The 24,511-nt window shown below is 45.7% G+C and overlaps 1 protein-coding gene across 1 annotated transcript in view; it reads right to left on the reverse strand.

Annotated features, from left to right (window-relative positions):
• Nucleotides 1–21,143, reverse strand: part of LOC141108133 (beta-1,4-galactosyltransferase 1-like) — a 225,648-nt gene extending 204,505 nt beyond the window's left edge. Inside the window, exon 1 of the mRNA XM_073599408.1 lies at nt 20,945–21,143. Within this exon, the coding sequence (XP_073455509.1) occupies nt 20,945–21,068 (124 nt within the window). The 5' untranslated portion in view covers nt 21,069–21,143. The remainder of the gene's footprint in view (nt 1–20,944) is intronic.
• Nucleotides 21,144–24,511: the final 3,368 nt, after the last annotated feature.

Below are 24,511 nucleotides of genomic sequence, written 5' to 3' on the forward strand. Positions count from 1 at the left end.
GTGGGCACTACAGGGGGCCACTCTCCTGCTGTGGGCACTCTAGGGGGGCACTCTCTTGCTGTGGGCATTATAGGGGGGCCACTCTCCTGCTCTGCACTGTATACTGCTCTCTCTCCCCTCGCTGTATGCTGCTCACTAGGGATGAGCTTTAGGTTCGGGTCGAACAGGAGTTCTACTCGAATGTTGGCTGTTCGAGCGTTCGTCGAAATACGAACATTATGGGGCGTTCACGCCAAATTCGAGCGGTGCGTCTTGCCCCATAATGCACTGCGACATCACAGTGCATTGCTGTCTGATGATTGGCCAAGCATGCACTATGACCCGCTTGCTTTGGCCAATCACAGCGCCGTCAGCAAAGAGAGCCATAATTGGCCAAAGGCAGGGTGCCTTTGGCCAATTATGGCTCAGGGGTTAAGTCCACGCCCCACACTATATAAGGCCGCCTGCACGTCGGCCCTGTGTGATTCAGTTAGCTGCAGTGTATTTAATAAATATATACAGTCAGTCTCGTGTGTGTATATATATATATATATATATATATATATATATATATATATCCACTGTATCCAGTTTAGCTGGATCTGACTGCAGTCTGTTCCTGGTGTACTTTTTCTAATATACTGTCAGGCAGGCAGGTGATTCAGTGAGCTGCAGTATATTTAATATATATATAATATAAATATATATATATATATATATATATATATATATATATACAGTCAGTCTCGTATATATATATATATATATATATATATATATATATATATATATATATATATATCCACTGTATCCTGTGTATCCACCAGGCTGTCCCTGGTGTACTTTTTCTAATATACAGTCAGGCAGGCAGGTGATTCATTGAGCTGCAATGCATAAAATATATATACAGTCTCCTACATATATATATATCCACTGCATTCTAGTCTAGCCAAGCCTATATCTGACTGCAGGCCATTCCTGGTGTACGTTTTCAAATACACTTTCAGGCAGGCAGGCAGGCAGGCAGGTGATTCAGTGATCTGCAGTGCATAAAATATATATAAAGTCTCCTACATATATATCCACTGCATTCCAGTCTAGCCAAGCCTATATCTGACTGCAGGCCATTCCTGGTGTACGTTTTCAAATATACTTTCAGGCAGGCAGATGATTCAGTGAGCTGCAGTGCATAAAATATATATACAGTCTCCTACATATATATCCACTGCATTCCAGTCTAGCCAAGCCTATATCTGACTGCAGGCCATTCCTGGTGTACATTTTCAAATACACTTTCAGGCAGGCAGGCAGGTGATTCAGTGATCTGCAGTGCATAAAATATATTTCCTGGACCTCCCCATGTCAGCCTACTATGGGTCAGCTCCGCCCCCTCTGACCCCTCCAGGACCACCTTTTTCTTAGCCCACACCAGTGTTCTTTTTTCGTCCTACGCCTTTTAAAGTTTATTTTTATTTTTTTCTCCAGTCACCATCCATCCTGTTCGGGTTCAGCCTCTCCCGAATCAGAAGACCCCCCATATAGGCTGTAAATCTCTTGAGGAGGTGGGTTCCCATGCTGCTGGGATTGTATGGTACAGTATAAATGACTGTGTATTACTGGCAAAGGTCACTGGCAGTATAAATGACTGTATATACCTTCGTTAGGCAGGTACTGGCACTCTCTCCTTCTTCCATGTTTTTATGTGTTCAGGCAGTGGTTTGGCTCGCTGGGACTTGTAGTTCACCACCTCCACATGTATTCCTTTCAGGAAGCTCAGAGTTGAGCAGGTGAGGTCAGAGGTAGCTTCCTCTTGGATTGCCTAGCAAACACCAGAATGCTCACTGCTGATTTGCAGCAGGCTCTGTCCCCTAGGCTAATCTCAGCCTCCAGCTGATCAATCTGCTACTCTGCTCTGGTAAGCCTCCATCCAGGACTCTCATTACTTACTGCTGTGTTACTTGTCTGTCAGAGTGTTTTTATTATCCTGTGCCTTTATAGGTCTGGGGAGTTTTGCCTGCCTGCCTAGCTGCCTTAGCACTGAAGATTCGGATGGAGAAGTTTATTTTATTTATTTTTTGTTTAAAAAAAAAAGTTTTTTTTTTATTAATTTATTTATTTTTATTTTTTTTTTAAAGAGAGCACATCCTCTGTGTTTTACAGAGAGAAGGGCCCAGTGTGAGCTAAACGCCCGCAAAGAGGTTCCAAATCAGCATTCCCTCCTCAAAGGAGTAAAAAAGGGACTAGACATGACAAATCGCAGAAGCGCTTGCAGCTGGATAGACGCCTGTTGTCACAGCATTCCAGATCTCCCTCGCCCTCACCTCACTTTAGTCGCTTGGACCTGAGCCAAGAGTGGTCAAGACATCAGAAAGCCTCTAGAAAGAGCAAATCCGGGCGCAGACAGAGAAGATCCTCTTCTTCGGATAGGTCTTCATCGCCAGCCCAGGCAGAAGAAAGATCCTGTTGGGCCTGCTCAACTGAGGTTCTCAGAGGAAAGCGGTTATGTGCATCTTGCTTCAAGGAGGCGGCTCAGGACAATGCTGCGAAAGCACACCAGGTTAAAACCTACATTAAGCACGCAGTCAAGGAAGGGTTAAACAGTGTTTCAAAGAATCCTGCTCATCCTGCTGTATCTTCAGCTTCTGCAGATTCAGATCATGTGTTTTTAGTGCGTTTTAACTCTGAAGTCGATAGCGATTTGGATCCATCTGAGGCTGAGATGGTCTCAGAATCGCATACATTTGATTTTTGCACTGGTTCCCCTCTTGGTGGAGGCTGTTAAGGATGCGATGAAGTGGCAGGAAGAATTGTCACCTCCAAAGAAACAGCAGAGATACTACCCGTATTTAAAGTAATCGTTACCTTCCTTCCCATTCATTTCTGAAATTAAAGATGTATTTGTCGATGAGTGGGCGGGGCCTGAGAAGAAGCTCAATGTGCATAATAGAGTATCGAAGCTGTACCCCTTGGGACACTACGCCTAAGGTGGATGCTTCATTACATAGGTTCGCCCGCCACATTCCGCTTCCGCTGGAGGATTCGGTCTCTTTTAGGGATCCTATGGATCGCAGAATACATGCAGATTTAAAAAGGTATAGTTTGGCCGGAGCAGCCTGTAGACCGGTGATAGTACTCACTTCTGTGGCAGCAGCACTTGGGTTGGATTCGCACCTGTGCGTTTTTTGGTGCTTTTTGCAGATTTGCACTACCGTTCATTTACCATGGTCTCCTATGGGCGCGTGTTCTGTTTTGCATGTCTGCGGAATGCAGGGAGCGCTGGGAGTGCATGGGTGTGAATCCAGCCTTAGACTGTGGGTAGAGGAGCTGGTAGATGAATGTTCAGATGAAAGTCTGGGAAGTGGCAGTTCTTCTACTTTTAAGTTTTCAAGACTGCTGTAGAGTTTGTGGCTGAAGTGGTTGTCGACCAGGTCAAGATGACGGTAAAGATAATGGCTCATACCATCACAGCCCGCAGAGCCTATGTTCATTCCATTCGACGGGAAGCTACTCTTCAGGAAGACTTATGGGGCGTACACACGGTCTGACTTTTCGGCTACAAAAGTCCGACAGACGCCGACGGACCAAATCCGGCGGACAATCCGATCGTGTGTGGGCTCCCCCGGACTTTCAGCGGACTTTTCCAGTCGCAAATCTGACGGACTTTAGATTTGGAACTTGCTTCAAATCTTTACGTTGTAACTCCGCTGGACCCAGAAACTCCAGGAGACTGGATGGTTTCCATCGATCTGGCGGATGCGTATCTTCATGTTTCCATAGACGCATCTCACCATCGCTTTCTCAGGTTTTCCGTGGAAGGCTCTCATTTTCAATTTTAATGTCTCCCATTCGGTCTCTGCACGACTCTCAGAATGTTCTCAAAGCTACTGTCTGCTGTCGTCGCAACTCTCAGGGTCAAGGGAGTGCAAATATTCCATTATCTAGACGACATGCTACTTCTGGGTCCGTCAAATGAGCTCCTTTTAGTTCATGTGAATTTCACCTGCAAAACACTAGCTCGTTTCGGTTGGTTGTTCAACTTTTGGAAGAGCCAGATGCATCCGACCCAAATGCTGGAGTATTTAGGAGTACAATTCCACACGGATCGGGGTGGTGTTTCTCTTCCTCAGAGGAAGGTCCAGGAGATCCAGTCTCAGACAAAAGCAGTGATAGCCAGGCCCTCTATGATGGTGAAGGAATGCATGCAGTATCTGAGGGTTCTATCAGCCACAGTTCCAGTAGTCCCGTGGGTCAGGTGGCGCAGAAGGAGGTTTCAATGCAACTTTCTTCTTCAGTGGGATCGTCACCCCTTGTTCCAGAAAATCTATCTGCCAATTCCAATAATCTGGTCCCTGGTTTGGTGGTCAGTAGTTCGCAATCTTTCCCGCGGAGTTCCGTTGAAGGCCTCAGGTGGTTCCCTCTGGCTTGGAGGATAAAGTTGGGCTCACCAATCCCACTGCCTCCTTGTCAAAATCTCCTTCTGCAGAGTGGGGCCTGACACCCGAACAGCAGGAGGATGAAGTTAATGGGTCTCTCGAGCGGTGTAGTGGAGACATTATTACAGGCTCGTAAGAGGTCCAGGAATATAACCTATGACTAGATCTGGAATACTACAGAAGGGGGTTGGGACCTTGGATCTCCTTCAGTATCTAACATTTTGGAGTTTCTGCAGAGTGGTCTCTAAGTGTTAGCTTATAATTCCCTGAAGGGTCAAATCCCCACTTTGTCGGCTATGTCGTGTACAAAATATGCTCTACATCCGTTGGTGATCTGATTTTTAGGGGTAGCCCCGTTGAAATAATTTTTTCCAAAAGAGGACTTAACACTAGTCTTGAGAACATCGCTGATTCCTCCGTTTGATCAAGCTTTCTCTTGTTCATTATTTCTTTTAACAGTTTTTTGTTTTTTACTAGCTGTTGCCTCGGCCAGAAGAGTGTCCAAGTTGTGCGCCTTCTCATCTAAAGAACCATATTGTTTGGTGCTCCCAGACAAGATAGTCCTTAGGCCGATACCAAGCTTACTACCTAAGGTTGCCATATAATTTCGTATAAACTGGGAGGTCATTCTCCCAGCCTTTCCGGCGGATACAGCTGATGATGAGTGGAGTAGGTTAGACCTGGTCTCTGCGGTTTCAACCTACCTGAAATGCACTAAAAGCTTTTAAACTAGATCAGCTGTAGATTTTCCCAATGGGGCCTAAAAGGGTATGCAGGCAACATCCAGAGTTGTGTCTTCCTGATTTGTCAAGAACATACATATTGCATACAAAACACGGGGCCTTCCTCCTCCTTCAGAGATCAAAGCACATTCGACGAGGGCTATGGCAGCATACGCAAAGGTTGCCCCTAAGGTAGTTTGCAGAGCAGCAAGCTGGAGCGCGCCCAACACCTTTTATTAGGCATTACAGGTTTAATTTGGCTTGTCCACCTGAGGAAACATTTGGCTCTATGGTTATTATGGTGGCTGTTGCCCATTAAAAATTTGAGTAGCATTGCATTGAGGGTTTGGCTTATTTTTTGTCTTCCCTCCCTTCTTAATATTGCTTGGTACATCCCATAGTAGGCTGACGTGGGGAGGTCCAGGAATAAGGAAAATTGTTATCCATACTTACCGTAATTTTTCTTTCCTGGATCCTCCCCATGTCAGCCGGAGGATTCCCACCCAGTTTATCCATCGCGAGGCGGGTATTTTTTGAACACTGGTGTGGGCAGACAGCCGCCCTTTATGGGCTAAGAAAAAGGTGGTCCTGGAGGGGTCAGAGGGGGCGGAGCTGACCGACTGACATGACATCCAGGAAAGGAAAATTATGGTAAGTATGGATTCCAGTGTAGCAAAGCCTATATCTGACTACAGGCCATTCCTGGTGTACGTTTTCAAATACACTTTCAGGCAGGCAGGCAGGTGATTCAGTGATCTGCATTGCATTAAATATATATACAATCTACTACATATATATATCCACTGCATTCCAGTGTAGCCAAGCCCATATCTGACTGCAGGCCATTCCTGGTGTTTTTTTTCTAGTAAACTTCAGGCGGTGTTTTGCTAATAAAATTTGACAGCATGTCTGGAAGGCCACCAAGGAGAGGCAGACACTCACAGGCCACTAAAAGAGGGCAAGCAGGCTCGGTGTCTACAACCAACAGTGCTGGTCATGGACACAGTGCATCCTCAGCATGTGGCCGTGGGGCACGCGTGTCCTTTTTTTCGGCAGCTAGCCATGTTGATCCACAACATGCAGAAGTGTTGGTAGAGTGGATAACTAAGCCGTCCTCATCCTCTTCATCCTCTGTCACCCAGGCTCAGAGTAGTTTGCCTGCCAATGCAGCTACTAAAGTGGCCTATTCCATCAGCTCAATGTCATCAGTTACTCCTTCCCTAGCCCCACCATCATGCACGGAGGAGTCCCCCGAACTGTTCGACCACAGTGTGGGGTACATGCTGCAGGAGGATGCGCAGCATTTTGAAGGCTCCAATGATGGTACCCAGGTTAAGGAAGGCAGTAACGTGAGCCCAGAGAGATGGGGTGCCCAAGAAGGACAAGAAACTGGCAGTCATGTTCCTCCCACTGCAGCATACTGCCAGGTTTGCTCCAGTGGCGAGGAGGGAGGGGATGATGAGGTCACTGACTCTACGTGGGTGATTGATAGAAGAGAGGAGGAGGAGGCACATCTCCAACAAGGCAGGATGCCCTCTAGGGGTCAGCTTAAGGGCAGCCACCCGACTGTATCACACCGCAGAGCTCAGCATGTGCAGGGCGCTGCTGACTCCCCGCATTTTTTGAAAAGTTCTTTGGTGTGGGCCTTTTTTGATAAATGTACAGCAGATCGCACCGTTGCTGTTTGCAACATATGTCTCAAGCGTATCTCACGTGGCCAAAATATCAGCCGCTTGGGCACCACATGCTTGACCAGACATAAGTCGACCTCCTATGCAGTCCGTTGGCAACAGTACTTAAAAGACCCACACCAAAGAACAAGGCGGACCTCTCTTGCTCCTCATCAGCTGGAATCTCCAAACCCCTATACCTTCAGTCTGCTCAGAAACCTGCACTGAGAGGAATGAAAGTGTAGAATTAGGTGTGCCAAGTACTTGCGGCCAATCTGCTATCGCTACACCAACATCCGGTTGTAGCAGGCAAATTTCCCTACCCCAGTTGCTAAACCGTCAAAAGAAATTCAGTCCCAGCCATCCACATGCTCAGCGGCTGAATGCTAGCTTGGCTAAATTGCTAGCACTCCAACTGCTGCCTTTTCAGCTAATGGAATCTGCCCCCTTTCGTGAATTTGTGGAATGTGTGGTACCTCAGTGGCAGGTTCCCAAACACCATTTCTTTTCACAGAAGGCCATTCCAGCTCTCTACCGGCATGTGGAAGGCAATGTCTTGGCCTCATTGGACAGGGTGGTCAGCGGTAAGGTGCATATTACCACTGACTCATGGTCCAGCAGGCATGAACAGGGATGTTACCTTTCTTGCACAGCACACTGGGTAACTCTGCTGGCAGCTGGGAAGGATGCAGGGCAGGGTGCAATATTGTTGGAGCTTTTTCCTCCACCACGCCTCCAAAATGCTAGTAGTGGTAATTCTGCCACACCTCTCTCCTCCACCCCCTCCTCTTCTTCTTCCTCTATGGCCTCTTCCTCTGCAGATTTGTCCTCGGAACCAGCGGTGCTCCATAGGCGTTCAAGGGGCTACGCAAGCACTCAGGCAAAAAGATGCCATGCGGTGCTTGAGTTGGTCTGCTTAGGGGGCAGGAGTCACACTGGGGCAGAGATTCTGTCAGCTCTGCAGGAGCAGACTCAGAGGTGGTTGACACCACGCCAGCTTCAGCCAGGAATGGTGGTTTATGACAATGGCACCAACCCCCTCTCCGCCCTCCGACAGGGACACTTGACCCATGTTCCCTGTTTGGCTCACGTCCTTAATTTGGTGGTGCAGCGGTTCTTGTGCAGGTACCCTGGCTTACAGGATGTCCTGAGGCAGGCCAGGAAAGTCTGTGGGCATTTCCGCCACTCATATAATGCCAGTGCTTGGCTGGCTGACCTTCAAAAGGAATGCAACCTGCCCAAGAACCGCCTCATTTGTGACGTGCCCACCAGCTGGAACTCAACGTTGGCAATGCTGCAGCGGCTGCACACGCAGCAGAGGGCCATCAATGAGTACCTGTGTGAGTATGGCACCAGGACCGGGTCAGGGGAGCTTGGCTTTTTTTCGCCATGGCAGTGGCTACTGATCAAGGATGCATGCACTGCCCTGTCACCATTTGAGGAGGCAACGAGGATAGTGAGCAGTGACAGTGCATGCATCAGTGATACTGTCTCTCTTGTCTTCTTGTTGGAGCACACGCTTCGTGGAATAATGGACATGGGTGGCTTTGGCCAATTATGGCTCGGGGGGTTTAGTACATGCCCCACACTATATAAGGCCGCCTGCGTGTTGCGGCGGCGGAGAGAGATAGACAGAGAGACAGTGTCATTTGATTTAAGTTAAATAGAGTAGGCAGGCGAGTCAGTAGGCTGCACTTACAGTGTATTGTGTATATATATATATATATGCATTATGCATCCCAGGTGTTGTGTGTGTGTGTGTGTGTGTATGTGTGTGTGTGTGTGTGTGTATATATATATATATATATATATATATATATATATATATATATATACACACTGTATTCAGTTTGTTATTCTCTTCCTACTGACAGGCAGGTAGGTGTTTTTACAGTATTTACAGTTAGTGTACTGTGTCCTTTGTACAGTGTGCACCTAAAGCTACCTGAAGAAAATTGCTGGTGTTCTTCTGATCCTATTAGTACCACAGGCAGGCAGCTGCAGTATTTACAGTTAGTGTACTGTGTCCTCTGCACAGTGTGCACCTAAAGCTACCTGAAGAAAATTGCTGGTGTTCTTCTGATCCTATTAGTACCGTAGGCAGGCAGCTGCAGTATTTACAGTTAGTGTACTGTGTCCTCTGCACAGTGTGCACCTAAAGCTACCTGAAGACAATTGCTGTTGTTCTGACCCTATTAATACCACAGGCAGGCAGCTGCAGTATTTACAGTTAGTGTACTGTGTCCTCTGCACAGTGTGCACCTAAAGCTACCTGAAGACAATTGCTGGTGTTCTGGTCCTATTAATACCACAAACGGGCAGCTGCAGTATTTACAGTTAGTGTACTGTGTCCTCTGCACACTGTGCACCTAAAGCTACCTGAAGATAATTGCTGGTGTTCTGATCCTATTAATACCACAGGCAGGCAGCTGCAGTATTTACAGTTAGTGTACTGTGTCCTCTGCACAGTGTGCACCTAAAGCTACCTGATGAAAATTGCTGGTGTTCTTCTGATCCTATGAGTACCACAGGCAGGCAGCTGCAGTATTTACAGTTAGTGTACCGTGTCCTCTGCACAGTGTGCACCTAAATTTACCTGAAGAAAATTTCTGGTGTTGTTCTGATCCTATTAATACCACAGGCAGGCAGCTGCAGTATTTACAGTTAGTGTACTGTGCCCTCTGCACAGTGTGCACCTAAAGCTACCTGAAGACAATTGCTGTTGTGCTGATCCTATTAATACCACAGGCAGGCAGCTGCAGTATTTACAGTTAGTGTACTGTGTCCTCTGCACAGTGTGCACCTAAAGCTACCTGAAGACAATTGCTGGTGTTCTGATCCTATTAATACCACAGGCAGGCAGCTGCAGTATTTACAGTTAGTGTACTGTGTCCCCTGCACAGTGTACACCTAAAGCTACCTGAAGAAAATTGCTGGTGTTCTTCTGATCCTATTAGTACCACAGGCAGGCAGCTGCAGTATTTACAGTTAGTGTACTGTGTCCTCTGCACAGTGTGCACCTAAAGCTACCTGAAGACAATTGCTGGTGTTCTCATACTAATAATACTACAGGCAGGCAGTTGATTATGCTAGCTGCAGTATAATCAGTTTATATATACACATCCCAGCTTTGTGCAGCTACATCTCACTGCAGGCCATTAGTATGTCTGGAAGGCCAACAAGGAGAGGCAGACAGTCACAAGCCAATAAAAGAGGGCAAGCAGTCTCTGTGTCCAGAGGCAACAGTGCTGGTTGTGGACACGGTGCATCCTCATCAGCACTTGGCCGCGGGACACGCTTGTCCTTTTTTTCGGTAGCTGGCCGTGTTGAGCCGCAACATGCCGAAGACTTGGTAGAGTGGATGACCAAGCTGTCCTTATCCTCCTCATCCTCTCTCACCCAGGCTCAGGGTACTTTGTCTGGCAAAGCAGCTGCCAACGCGACCTCTTCCCTCGGCTCAATGGCATCAGTCACTCCTTCCCTAGCTCCACCATGTCCTCCTGAGGAGTCCCCCGAACTGTTTGACCACAGTGTTGGGTACATGCTCCAGGAGGATGCCCAGCATTTTGAAGGCTCCGATGATGGTACCCAGCTAGAGGAAGGCAGTAACGTGAGCCCAGAGAGAGGGGGTGCCCAAGAAGGACAGCAATCTGGCAGTCATGTTCCCTCAGCTGCAGCATACTGCCAGGTTTGCTCCAGTGATGAGGAGGGAGGGGATGATGAGGACATCACTGACTCCACGTGGGTGCCTGATAGGAGAGAGGAGAAGGAGGAGGAGGCACATCGCCAATGAGGCAAGATGCCCTCCAGGGGCCAGCTTAAGTGCAGCACACCGCAGAGCTCCACATGTGCAGGGCTGCTGTCTCTGCGCGTTATTCCAAAAGTTCTTTGGTGTGGGCCTTTTTTGAGATGAGTGCATCAGATTCCACCGCTGCTATTTGTAACATATGTCTCAAACGTATCTTGCGTGGCCAAAACATCACCCACTTGGGCACCACATGCTTGACCAGACATATGTCGACCTGCCATGCAGTTCGTTGGCAAGCCTACCTAAAAGATCCACACCAAAGAACAAAGCGGACCTCTCCTTGCTCCTCATCAGCTGGGATCTCCAACCCCACTATACCTTCAGTCCTCTCTGAAACCTGCACTGAGAGGAATGAAGGTGTAGAATTAGGTGTGTCGCAGCCAAGTACTGGCGGGCAATCTGCTATCTGTACACCAATGTCAGATTTTACCAGGCAAATTTCCCTGCCCCAGCTGCTGCACCGCCGAAAGAAGTTCGCTCCCAGCCATCCACATGCCCAGCGATTAAATGCTAGCTTGGCTAATTTGCTAGCACTTCAACTGCTGCCTTTTCAGTTGGTAGACTCTGCCACCTTCCGTGAGTTTGTGGAATGTGCGGTTCCTCAGTGGCAGGTTCACAAATGCCACTTTTTCTCATGGAAGACGATTCTGGCTCTCTACCGGCATGTGGAAGGCAATGTCTTGGCCTCGCTGGACAGGGCAGTAAGCAGTAAGGTGCATATTACCGCTGACTCATGGTCCAGCAGGCATGGACAGGGACGTTACCTATCTTTCACCGTGCACTGGGACAGGGTGCATTAGTATTGGAGGTTGTTCCGCCACCACGCCTCCAAAATTCTACTAGTGGTGATTCTGCCAAACCTCTCTCCTTCACCCCCTCCTCTTCTTCTTCCTCCATGGCCTCTTCCTGTGCTGATTTGTCCTCGGAACCAGCGGTGCTCTGTAGGCATTCAAGGGGGCTATGCAAGCACGCAGGCAAAAAGATGCCATGTGGTGCTTGAGCTGCTGTGCTTGGGGGACAGGAGCCACACTGGGGCAGAGATTCTGTAAGCTCTGCAGGGGCAGGTTCAGAGGTGGTTGATGCCACGCCAGCTTCAACCAGGTATTGTGGTTTGCGACAATGGCACCAACCTCCTCTCCACCCTCCAACAGGGATAACTGACCCATGTGCCCTGTTTGGCTCACGCCCTTAACTTGGTGGTGCAGCGGTTCTTGGGCAGGTATCCAGGCTTACAGGATGTCCTGAGGCAGGCCAGGAAAGTCTGTGTGCATTTCCGCAGGTCATATAATGCCAGTGCTCAGCTGGCTAACCTCCAAAAGGAATTTAACCTGCCCAAGAACCGCCTAATCTGTGACATGCCCACCAGGTGTAACTCAACGTTGGCCATGCTGCAGCGGCTGCACACGCAACAGAGGGCCATCAATGAGTACCTATGCAACTATGGCACCAGGACTGGGTCAATGAGGCTTGTTTTTTTCCCCATGCCAATGGGCTATGATCAGGGATGCCTGCACTGTCCTGTAACCATTTGAGGAGGCCACAAGGATGGTGAGCAGTGACAGTGCCTGCATCAGTGACACTGTCCCTCTTGTCCACCTGTTGAAGCACACGCTGTGTAGAATAATGGACAGGGCACTTAAGGCAGAACAGAGGGAGGAAGAGGAGGACTTCCTTACCTCTCAAGGCCCCCTTTATCCAGACAGTATTCCTGCGGGCCCGCTGATCACACAGGAAGAGGAGGAGAAGGATGAGGATTGTGTCAGCATGGAGGTGGACCCTGGCACTCAGCATCAGCAGCAGTCTTCAAGGGATCCTTTTCAGTCCCCAGAAACCCATGGACTTGTATGCGGCTGGTAGGAGGTGGCTGTGGATCATGTTATCCTTTGTTACCCAGAGGGTCAGAATGCCTCAACAAACCTTCACTGGATGGCTTCCCTGATCCTATATAGCCTGCAAAAGGACCCTCGTATTCGTGGTATCAAGTAGAGGGATCATTACTGGCTGGCAATCCTTCTTGATCCACGTTACAAGGGTAAGGTTGCGGAATTTATTCATCCTTCGCAGAGGGAGCGGAGGATGAAACATCTTCGGGAGGCCTTGCAGAAAGGTTTGTGCAATACGTTTCCAGAGACTGGGAGGTTACAATTTCCTGGTCCTCCTCGTGTTGCTGAGGCTTTGGTCAGTCACAGAAGGAGCAGTGGAGAAGGTAGCTGTCTGACCAATGCATTCAGACAATTCTTTAGTCTGCAGCCCCAAGGTCTGATCGGTTCCAGCAACCATTGCCAGTGTCATGGTGCAGGAATACCTAGGGGCAAGATCAGACTTGGAGACCTTTCCAACCAAAAATCCACTGCGTTACTGGGTCTTGAGGATGAATCACTGTCCAGAGCTTGCACAATATGCAGTTGAGCTACTGGCCTGTCCTGCATCCAGCGTTCTTTCTGAACACACATTCAGTGCTGCTGGAGGCTTTGTAACCGTTCACAGCGCGCGCCTGTCCACAGACTCAGTTGATTGGCTCACCTTCATAAAAATGAATCAGTCTTGGATCACCAGCTACCAAGCACCTGATGCTGATGTAACCGATTAATTTTTCTATGAATGTGAGATCCCTTGAAGACTGCCTATGCTGAGTGACTATCCTGTTATGCTGAGTGACTATCCTATTCCTCCTCAATGTTCATGTTAATAGCTTCTAAGAACATTTTTGTTTAACAGGGGCGTATAATTACAATTTTTGCTGTAATATTTTGCAGCAGGGCTTGTTCCTGTGCTCAACTAGAGTATCCGTGAGGGGTTGCAGTGTTGTGGCACCACCACCAGTGCCTAAGGCCCAATTTTTCTGCCCCTGTTTAACAGGGGCGTGTAATTACTATTTTTGCTGTAATATTTCACAGCCGGGCTCGTTCCTGCGCTCAACTAAAGTATCCGTGAGGGGTTGCAGTGTTGTGGCACCACTACCAGTGCCTAAGGCCCAATTTGTGTGCCCCTGTTTAACAGGGGCATGTAATTATAATTTTTGCTGTAATATTTCACAGCAGGGCTCGTTCCTGCGTTCAACTAGAGTATCTGTAAGGGGTTGCAGTGTTGTGAAACCACCACCAGTGCCTAAGGCCCAATTTTTCTGCCCCTGTTTAACAGGGGCATGTAATTACAATATTTGCTCTAATATTTCACAGCAGGGCCAGTTCCTGTGCTCAACAAGAGTATCTGTGAGGCTTTACAGTGTTGTGCCACCACCACTACCACCGCCTAAGGCCCAATTTTTCTGCCCCTGTTTAACAGGGGCATGTAATTACAATATTTGCTCTAATATTTCACAGCAGGGCCCGTTTCTGCGCTCAACAAGAGTATCTGTGAGGCTTTACAGTGTTGTGCCACCACCACTGCCTAAGGCCCAATTTTTCTCCCCCTGTTTAACAGGGGCATGTAATTACAATATTTGAACTAATATTTCTCAGCAGGGCTTGTTCCTGAGCTCAACAACAGAATCCGTGAGGGGTTACAGTGTTGTGGCACCACCACCACTGCCTAAGAGCCATTTTTTTTGCCCCTGTTTAACAGGGGCATGTAATTACAGTTTTTGATCTAATATTTCACAGCAGGGCCTGTTCCTGCGCTCACCAAGAGTAACTGTGAGGGCTTACAGTGTTGTGGTACCACCACCACACCACCACCAAAGGCCCAATTTTTCTGCCCCTGTTCAACAGGGGCATGTAATTACAATTCTTGATATAATATTTCACAGCAGGGCCCATTCCAGCGCCCACCAAGAGTAACTGTGAGGGCTTACAGTGTTCTGGTACCACCAACACCTAAGGCCCAATTTTCTGCAGAGTATATAGGGCAGGCCGTATAGCATATACAGGCAGTCCCCTACCTTCAAACATCCGACTTACAAACGACTCCTACTTACAAACGGAGGGAGACAACAGGAAGTGAGAGGAAATCTACCCCTAGGAAGGGAAATTCTCTCCTGTAAGAGTTAATACGGGAAAAAGGTGTCCCCACTGATGCTTTATCACCAATCCTTGTTTCCCTAATAACCCCAAATTTTCAAAATCCAATTGTCATTGGGACAGAAAGTGAGGTGAAATCTTCTGAACATTGGCACAGACAGCAAAACAAATGTTACAGGGGTGATAACCCTTCCCTATTTTATCCAAAAAGCTTAAAAAATGATTTTTTGGCTGGAGCTACACTTACAAAATGTACCTGTTCCAAATTACAAACAGATTCAACTTAAGAACAAACCTACAGTCCCTGTCTTGTTTGGACCCCCTGTATACTGCTGTTCAGGGTATGTAGGGCCTGGGGGCCCCACGCCTTTTCTTTTTTTAATTTGGGTGCGGGGTTCCCCTTAATATTAATACAAGACCCAAAGGACCTGGTAATGGGCTGGGGGGGAGTACCCATGCCTTTTTTCTCAAAAATTTTCATCCATATTGCTGGGACCCGACAGTACATTACAGCCACAAGCAGTTTTAAATGACTTTTATTCCTTTAGAAATGTCATTTTGTGTGGAACTGTTGTTTCACTTTAAGCATTATTAAAATCACTGCTCCCGAAAAAACGTCCCGTTATAAAACTTTTTTTGCATTAATACATGTCCCCTGGGGCAGGACCCGGGTCCCCAAACACTTTTTAGGACAATAATTTGCATATTAGCCTTTCAAATTTGCACTTTTGATTTTTCACGCTCGGATCCCATAGACCAGGGGTCTCAAACTGGCGGCCCTTCAGCTGTTGCAAAACTACAAGTCCCATGATGCATTGCAAGCCTGACAGTTACAAGCATGACTCCCACAGGCAGAGGTATGATGGGACTTGTAGTTTTGCAACAGCTGGAGGGCCGCCAGTTTGAGACCCCTGCCATAGACTTTAATGGTGTTCGAATTTTCATGTGAACTTTCGGTCCGTTCGCATGTTCTGCCGCGAACCGAACCAGGGGGTGTTCCGCTCATCCCTACTGGTCACTGTGCCTCTCTATTATAATGTGCGTGTTATTACTGCCCCTAACTTGTACTAGGGGTGATCATTGCTGGCTCCTATACTTGCTGGGGTTTATCATTGCTACTTCCATTTGTGCTTGTTTTACTCCAACAATCAATTCTGTGTGCCTGAAGGCCCTATTTTGTCTATACAATGGGAGAGACCATGAAAAAACACCCACTTTTTGGCCACTCCCACACATTAGCACCACCTCTACTTTCAGCACCCACACAGCACCCCCAAAAAAAAAATATTTGGAGCCATCCCTGTATGAGAAGCATTTCAAAGATTAATCATTTCCAGAGGCATATTTAATAAGTCTGAAATACAAAGGAAAATTTGTTTTTGAAGTGGCGTTTCATCACAATACTCACCTGTACTGCTAAGGGGTCCATTTAATCTGGTGAGTCTAACCACTTAGGGGGGTGTGTGAAGCACAAATCACTTGTTTGAACTTGAGCACCACAGCACTTTGAAATATCAATTGCACATCAGCACTTTTGAAGAAATATTGTGTTTGGGACAGTTTTTTTATACTTGTCATGATACAATAAAGATCACAGATGTTAGATCCAGCAGTGCCGGCTCTTCCTTCAGTTTTTCTGAGGTATAAAAAGCAACTATATATAATGAAAACAATATTGCATACAAGGGGAATATCTTTTTAACCCTAAACCTTAAAACCTTTAATTCAGTTAGAGACCAAGCATTATTCCATTATGGAATGTTAATAGGAATCTGAATTTTTAGCACAACTGGGACCTGATTACTGAAGAAGGACTTTTTCACCACATCTATGGTCATAGGCATGCGCACAGGGTGTGCTGTGTGTGCCTGGGCACACCCTAATCCTCCTGTGCGTTGTCGATTCCCCCTGCTTCCCGCCTCCCTCCTGCAGTAGGATAAAATTATATTCCCGCGCTAACCAAATATATGCGTTTAAAATAAAGCTGCAACACTGAAGGAGATATCTGAATCCGAAAGAAATGTAAAATAGAGCTAGTGCTGCGCTATAACCTGAAAAATGTGCAAACTAAGGTGCAAAAGTGCTAAATAAAAGATATAATTAAAAGATGTAATGTTCTAAGGTCAATATGTCAGATCCTAGGCGGTATAAAAACGTATCACATGTTCAACATATTCTTCAAAGTAAAACAGCGATAAAATGTATCCATATGTTCCTTGACAATATAAGGAAAGCATATCACATGCTCAACATATTCTTCATTTAAATAAAACAGTGATAAAATATATCCATATGATGTGCAAGTAGGTGAAAAAACAGTGCTCAGTAAGACGTGCACAAAGATAGTGATTCCTAAAATAAATGCGTAAAAAATCCTAAAAAAACATATAAATGCGTAACAAATCCTAAAAAACATATAAAAGTGTATCACATAAAACTATTTTCATATAAATATATGTCGCAAATGTTTTTATAGGTGAAAACAAATAAGATAAATAGTGTCCATATAAGGTGCAGGATGAGTAGTGACGGTATATTAACAGTGTCAGCAGGCAATGGTAAAGTGCTGGTGCTAGTGACAATTCTCTGCATAGAATGCTGATGGTAAGTGACTTCCTGGCTCCTGTGCAGTGTAATGTAGAGATGTCCCCTTACCTTACCGCTGTAAGGTAACAGCAGGTGGGTATATCTCAGTGTGTCTCCTGGTAATCTCCCAGTCTGGTGTATCCGGCTCCACTGGTGTGTGTCTCTAATTTGAAATCAGAGTCCCCTTTTTTGTCCCTGGTGTGTCCGCATCAAATGAGCCTCGCAATGGGGCATGGGGGAATGTAAAGAGGGATGCACGATAGTGTAGAATTTTCAAATATTTATTTGCAAACAGCGAAAGTAAAAGCAAGGTACTCACAATAAGAAGTATCAAACAGGCATATAAAAAAACGAGCTGCGAGCTCGCCCACATCACTTCCGGTGCCTCCTGTTCCCCACGTCACTGCTGAATCCCATGCCATTTTTTTCAATGACTTTTACGTGTATTGCAGGGACCGACAATTCATATAACTGTGAGTACTTTTAATTTAAAAGTACTCGCGGCTATTAATGAATTGTCGGGTCTCTGCAATACACAAAAAAGTCATTGAAAAAAATGGCATGGGATTCCCCCACAGTTCATTACCAGGCCCTTTGGGTCTGGTATGAATGTTAAGGGGAATCCCGAACCAAATTAAAAAAAAAAAAATTGCGTGGAGGTCCCCCCAAATTCCATACCAGACCTGATATTAGGGGGAACCCTGTGCCAAAATTGAAAAAAATGGCGTGGGGTCCCCCTCAAAATCCATACCAAACCCTTAAAGTCTGGTATGGATTTTAAGGGGAACCCCGTGCCAAAATTTTTTTAAAAAATGGTATGGGGTCCCCCCCAAAAATCCATACCAGACCCTTATCCGAGCACGCAACCTGGCAGGCCGCAGGAAAAGATGGGGGGCGAGAGAGCGCCCCCCCTCCTGAACCGTACCAGGTCACATGCCCTCAACATGGGGAGGGTGCTTTGGGGTAGCCCCCAAAGCACCTTGTCCCCATGTTGTTGGGGACAAGGGCCTCATCCCCACAACCCTTGACAATTCCTTTATTAATGTCTTCTTCTTTCCCCGCTTCTTCTTCCATCTTCTTCTGGTCTTCCTTCGGTTTTCTTCTTCTTCCTCCATCTTGTTGTTCCCCCCGCTTCTTCCTCCATCTTCCAGTCTTCTTGTCCAGCATCTTCCTCCAGCTTCTTCTTCCCCGCTTCGTCCTTCGGACGATCCGCCTCAATGGGAGTCTCCCTCTGTGTGATGCTTCTGTTCTTGGGACAGTTCCTTTATAACTGAGGGCGGGGCCACACTTTGACTTTGCTGGGTGACCCCGCCCCCTCTGACACACGGGGACATCCCTATGGCTTTCCCTGGGTGTCAGAGGGGACGGGGTCACCTGTTTACGTAAACGGATGACCCCGCCCCCTCTGACACACGGGTAAAGCCAAAGGGAAGTCCCTGTGCGTCAGAGGGGGTGGGGTCACTGGGTGGCCCCACCCTCCATTATATAAGAGCTGTCACAAGAACAGAAGCGTCGCACAGCGGGAGACTCCCATTGAGGCGGATCGTCCAGAGGACGAAGCAGGAAAGAAGAAGCCGGGGGAAGATGCCGGATGAGAAGACCGGAGAAAGAAGCAGAGGAAGATGGAGGAAGAAGGGGGGGAAGAACAAGATGGAGGAAGAAGAACACCGAAGGAAGACCAGAAGAAGATGGAAGAAGAAGCGAGAAAAGAAGAAGGCATTAATAAAGGAATTGTCAAAAACCGTCTATTGTCATTTTTAACATTTTTGACACTTTTTTTGTGAAATGATAGGGGTACATTTGTACCCCATTGCCAATTAACACGGGGGGGGTGGAATCTGGGGGTCCCCTTGTTAAAGGGGGCTTCCAGATTCCGATAAGCCCCCTGCCCGCAGACCCCCACAACCACCGGTCAAGGGTTGTGGGGATGAGGCCCTTCTCCACATCAACATGGGGACAAGGTGCTTGGGGGGCTACCCCCAAGCACCCTCCCAATGTTGAGGGCATGTGGCCTGGTGTGGTTCAGGAAGGGGGGCGCTCTCATCCCCTCTATTTTCCTGCGGCCTGCCAGGTTGCGTGCTCGGATAAGGATCTGGCATGGATTTTTGGGGGGACCCCCAAGCCATTTCTTTTTAAAATTTTGATGCAGGGTTTCCCTTAAAATCGGTATGGATTTTGAGGGGGACCCTCACACCATTTTTTTTTTTAATTTTGGCGCGGGGTTCCCCTTAATATCTATACCAGGCCTGAAGGGCCTGGCATGGAATTTGGGGCAACCCCCAAGCATTTTTTTTTTTAATTTTGGTTCGGGTTTCCCCTGTGGGGGAATCCCATGCAATTTTTTTCAATGACTTTTATGTGTATTGCCGGGAGCCCGGGACCAACAATTCATTATAGCCGTGAGTAGTTTTAAATGACTTTTTTTCCTTTAGAAATGTCATTTTGCTCTCAGACTGTTCTAAACATGGGAAACATGCGCCACTTTACAGGCATACTATAGACACCCCCCAGGTGCGAAATTTTAAGGAATATTACACTTTTATTGTTTCACTTTAAGCATTATTAAAATCACTGCCCCCAAAAAAAGTCTGTTTTTAAAACTTTTTTTTGTATTGATACATGTCCCCTGGGGCAGGACCCGGGTCCCCAAACACTTTTTATGACAAGAACTTGCATATAAGCCTTTAAAATTAGCACTTTTGATTATTCATGTTCGAGTCCCATAGACTTTAACGGTGTTTGCGCGTTCGAACAAGGAGCGGGGAAGGGGCTGGTAAATATTTAATTAACCAGACTTACTATTTTGAATGAACACAGTGAGTGATCTGTACTGATTACTATGCTTCAGTCAAGAATGAAGACAAGAGCAAACTGTGTTTACTGCAGGCTGCAGAGAAAGGGACTGGGGAATCTCTGTCTTCAGTTTGTTCCTCAGTCTCAAAAGTAAGACATCAGGGGTCTGTTTAGACCCTTGATATGTCACCAAAGCACCATAATGGGGCTCCTAGAAAAAAAATGTAAAAGAAAATAATAAATAAAAAATAATATACATGTAATAAAAAAATAATATTGTAAAAAAATAATAAAAGATAGAAAAACTACTGACACCGTCCATTGCCCTACTGACACCAATCTTTGCTCTACTGACACCGTCCACTGCTCTGCTGATATACACACATGTATGTTTGTGCTCTGCGGTGAACACCTTAATGCAATAGGCTGCGCACACCAATGCCTATGGTTGCTTCAAGTATCCAGTCAGATTTAAGAAATATACCGGTTTTAAATTTCCCCTGAAAAAGTTACACAACACAAGCTGGGGTAAAATCACTTATACATAAATTAATCTTGGAGTATATATAGTAAATATAATTTTTTTAAAACAAAATTGGATATAAGTTTAGTTATAATTGCATTTTATTGTTACGTAGATAATTCTGTATGCTGCTCATAAATCATCTGTAGCATATTATAAAGTTCAGTAACTTTATAATTAAATAGGTAACAGTAAATAAAATGTATGTTTAGTGCAAACTAAGTTCAACATTAATGTAGAAGTGACATTATCATTACAGGTTTAGATGAAACACTACTTAAATGCTGTACAACAAATATGACAGAAGCTTTTTAACAAATCATAAGAACAGAACAATGTTCAAGTACCAGGAAGTCATTCCCATTTAAACTGGATTAAATTGAGATTTTTTTTTTTTGTAGCAATTGAATAATTTTCTAAAACAAAATGTTTTCATTGTTTGAACTAAAACTTTAGAAACTTTCAACTTACTTTGTAGATTAGTGGTTTTAATATTTAGATTTTCCAGATATTTGTCCAAGTAAAATGATTTCAGGCTCAGCAGAAATAAAAGAGAGATACACACAAGAATCATGAGAAGTTTCCGGTAATCCATCCTGCAATATCTTTGCAATGTTTAATGCTTTACCATATGAAAAATGAATATGTATAGCGCACCTCTTATGTAAACTGCCATGCCCATCACATTTGTAACACATAACAATAAACACGCCCAATTTTTCTTTTTACAGTAAAAAAACACGCCCTATTTTGACTTGTCATTCTGCATCCCATCCGTATTAACTCTTGGTTTACTACACACATGGGAATATTTATTTCTAATTCTAAAGCTAATTAAACAATTGTTTTAATTGATTTTAATCAAATATTTTTAGGTTGAACTTAAGTTTAAAGCATTTCTAAACCTAAGAATAAAAAGTAACTATTTTGCAGTTTACCAGTCCTTAGATTTGGAGCCAGCATTAGTTTTCAAGTGTCTGTTTTTTTAATTCTTCTTATTCTTCTTCTGATTTTTTTCAAATTTTTGCCTGGGGATACTTTCAGTAACATACTTCCTGTAATAGGAGAACAACACTCATTCACTGTGGATGAGCAACTTTGTCCACCTAGACTACAACTACAGAACACCTCTCCTCATCTACAGAACATGGGAGGGGGCTGTAGTCCTCGGAGATAGCCTAGAATAATGTAACTGATAAGAATGCAGCAAAGGCAGACAGCACAGGACATTATCATATTTCAAGATTTCTAGCAGGTTAAACAAGTATTTTTTGCACTGATCAAGCACATAGCTCCCAACTGTCCATGATTTTGAGGCACTGTCTCTGATTTGGAACCAAGTCCCTCTGTCCCTCTTTCCTCCTCATTTGCCCCTCATTTTGGTTTGATCTATATAGTTGTATAAAAAATGCACTTTTTATCTTTCAAAAAGTGTTTTCCAGTACTAAACCTTTCATCCAATTTCTAAATTGCTGCATTTGCATTTTTTTAAAGCCAGTATAAAAAAAATAGTAGTGGTAAAAAAAGCACTTGTGGATTTAACTAATTTTTTGTATAATTCTCCTTTAAGGGGGTATTGCAAGGGGTGTGTGTCCTATGCCTACATACTTTTGCTAATAAATGTCCCTCATTACCATCTGAAAAAGTTGGGAGGTATGATCAAGCAGATGTAACAATTTCCCTGGTATATTTTAATCAGTATATAAACCTTTCCGCTGACAGAGCCGTTTTTGCGTTTTTTGCACACGTTTAAAAAATAATTTTAGGCCTGAAGATTACAAAAAACAAACAAACATTATATGTTTTCTGAAAGCAGACACTCTAGAGCAGTGATGGTGAACCTTGGCACCCCAGATGTTTTGGAACTACATTTCCCATGATGCTCATGCACTCTGCAGTGTAGTTGAGCATCATGGGAAATGTAGTTCCAAAACATCTGGGGTGCCAAGGTTCGCCATCACTGCTCTAGAGAATAAAATAGTGGTAGTTCCAATTTTTTATGTCACACGATATTACCGCAAAGGTCTAGGAAATGCAAAATGTCAGTAAAAAACACACTAAAGTGAATTTTAGGGCACAAAAATGCAAAAAAGTACCTATATTTTTGGTAACATATTAAAGACAAAGTTATACTGAGTAAATAGATACCCAATATGTCAAACATTAAATTTGTGTTTACCCGGGAAATGGGAAAAAACTTCAGTATCCTATCTTTTCTATAGGCGGCACTTCAAAAGCCCCCTATAGGCTATTAATTTAGTGTTACGAAGGAGGTCTTGTACTAGAATTATTGCTCTCACTCTGGCATGCATGGCGATATGTAACATGTGTATTGTAATCAACATTTTCACGTGTAGGCGCTTGTATGTGCGTATATGTGGGGGTCTTCACAATTTTTGGGGGGATTTTGTGTGCTTGGGTGTAACTTTATTTTTTTGCAAAAAATAAATAAATTATTTTACCCAACTTTTTTTTTTTCCATTACATACGGAACAAAAAAGTCTTCTATGTGATGATTTTAAGGTGACAGGTTCTTTTTAATGAGACATGCAGGGTCTAAAAGACCCTGCATGTCTCCTCTGTGCTCCACTGAATGTTTTTCAATCCACATCGCATTGCAAAACATTGCTTTCCAACTATGCTAGCCAGAGAAAGTGATAGGTGACCCGGATGTGACATCATAGACGTCGCTTTCGGGGTCACTACTAGAAGGAGAGCAGACTTGTGTCTGCTCTTGTCCCTCCCCTCCTCCCGCCGGCATCCGCCATGTCAGTCTGGGGCCTGCAGATGAGCAAGCAGAGCTAGAAATACATGGCGGGGGTGCCTGTACCAGGGATGTGTATGAGCAATCAGGCGGCTGCCCGAATTCTTTCACCTGACAGACAAGAGTCTGCCTGTCAGTTTTACACACAATCCCAGTGGCTGCAGCCACCAGATTGTGTGTGAAACCCCCCGCTGTCAGGTCCGTACAATGTACAGACCTGGCAGCGAAAGGGTTAAAAGAGAAGTATGGCCAAAGCTTTCTTGATCATGCTTCTCTTGTAGGTCAAAGAAGTACACTAACTTTTGCTCTCCTGTGACCTAGATCCAGCTTAAAGTGGGCTCTAGCCCACTGTCAGCTGACATCACAGAGCACCTCCAGACTCTGGAACGATCTCAGCTAAATTGTTGGGATCCACCCAGCTGCCTGACATGCTGAGAGATGAAGCTAACTGCCCCAGCTCCAGTGCTCAAGAACAGAACAAAGGGTGATGACTAAAAATCACTGGTCTCTACTCCAAGAAGACGAAAAACTGAGCAATCATTGGTCATGTCATCGCTCGGGTCTCGGTCTTAGAACCAACGTGGAACAGCTGTAGCATCACACCGATGCTGCAGCATTGTAGTGAGTATGTACTTTTTTTTATCAACCCCACACATATCCTTTAACAAACCAAAAGGGAGCCAATATAAGAAGTTTGTTGTGTGATGGGGCGTACACACAAGTGGACTTTCCAACCGGACTGCTCCGACGGACTTTCCGTCAGACTTTTGACAGACTTCCGACTGACTTTTTGTACGAAGGGACTTGCCTACACACGACCGGACTACGGAGGACTTTCCTACACACAACCGGACTTTCCGGCAGACTATGTCCACCGGTCTTCCAGACGGAGTTCTGACAGACTTTCCGAATGAACGGACTTGCCCACACACGAACATGTCCGTTCATTTTGAATGTGATTCAGGTATGACGGGACCAGAAAAAGAAGTCAATCTCCCCGCTTTTACCGGCGAGATTGACACCTTGCGAGCCCCGTTGCGGGGCATACCAGGCCCTTAGGTCTGGTATGGATTTTAAGGGGAACCCCCTACACCGAAAAAAACGGTGTGGGGGTCCCCCAAAATCCATATCAGACCCCTATCCGAGCGTGCAGCCCGGCTGGTCAGGAAAGGGGGTGGGGATGAGTGAGCGCCGCCCCTCCTGAACCGCACCAGGCAGCATGCCATCAACATGGGGGGGTTGTCCGTGTCTGCGGGCGAGGGGCTTATCGGAAT

This window comes from Aquarana catesbeiana, linkage group LG01, assembly GCF_042186555.1.
Source record: "Aquarana catesbeiana isolate 2022-GZ linkage group LG01, ASM4218655v1, whole genome shotgun sequence".
NCBI lineage: Eukaryota > Metazoa > Chordata > Amphibia > Anura > Ranidae > Aquarana > Aquarana catesbeiana.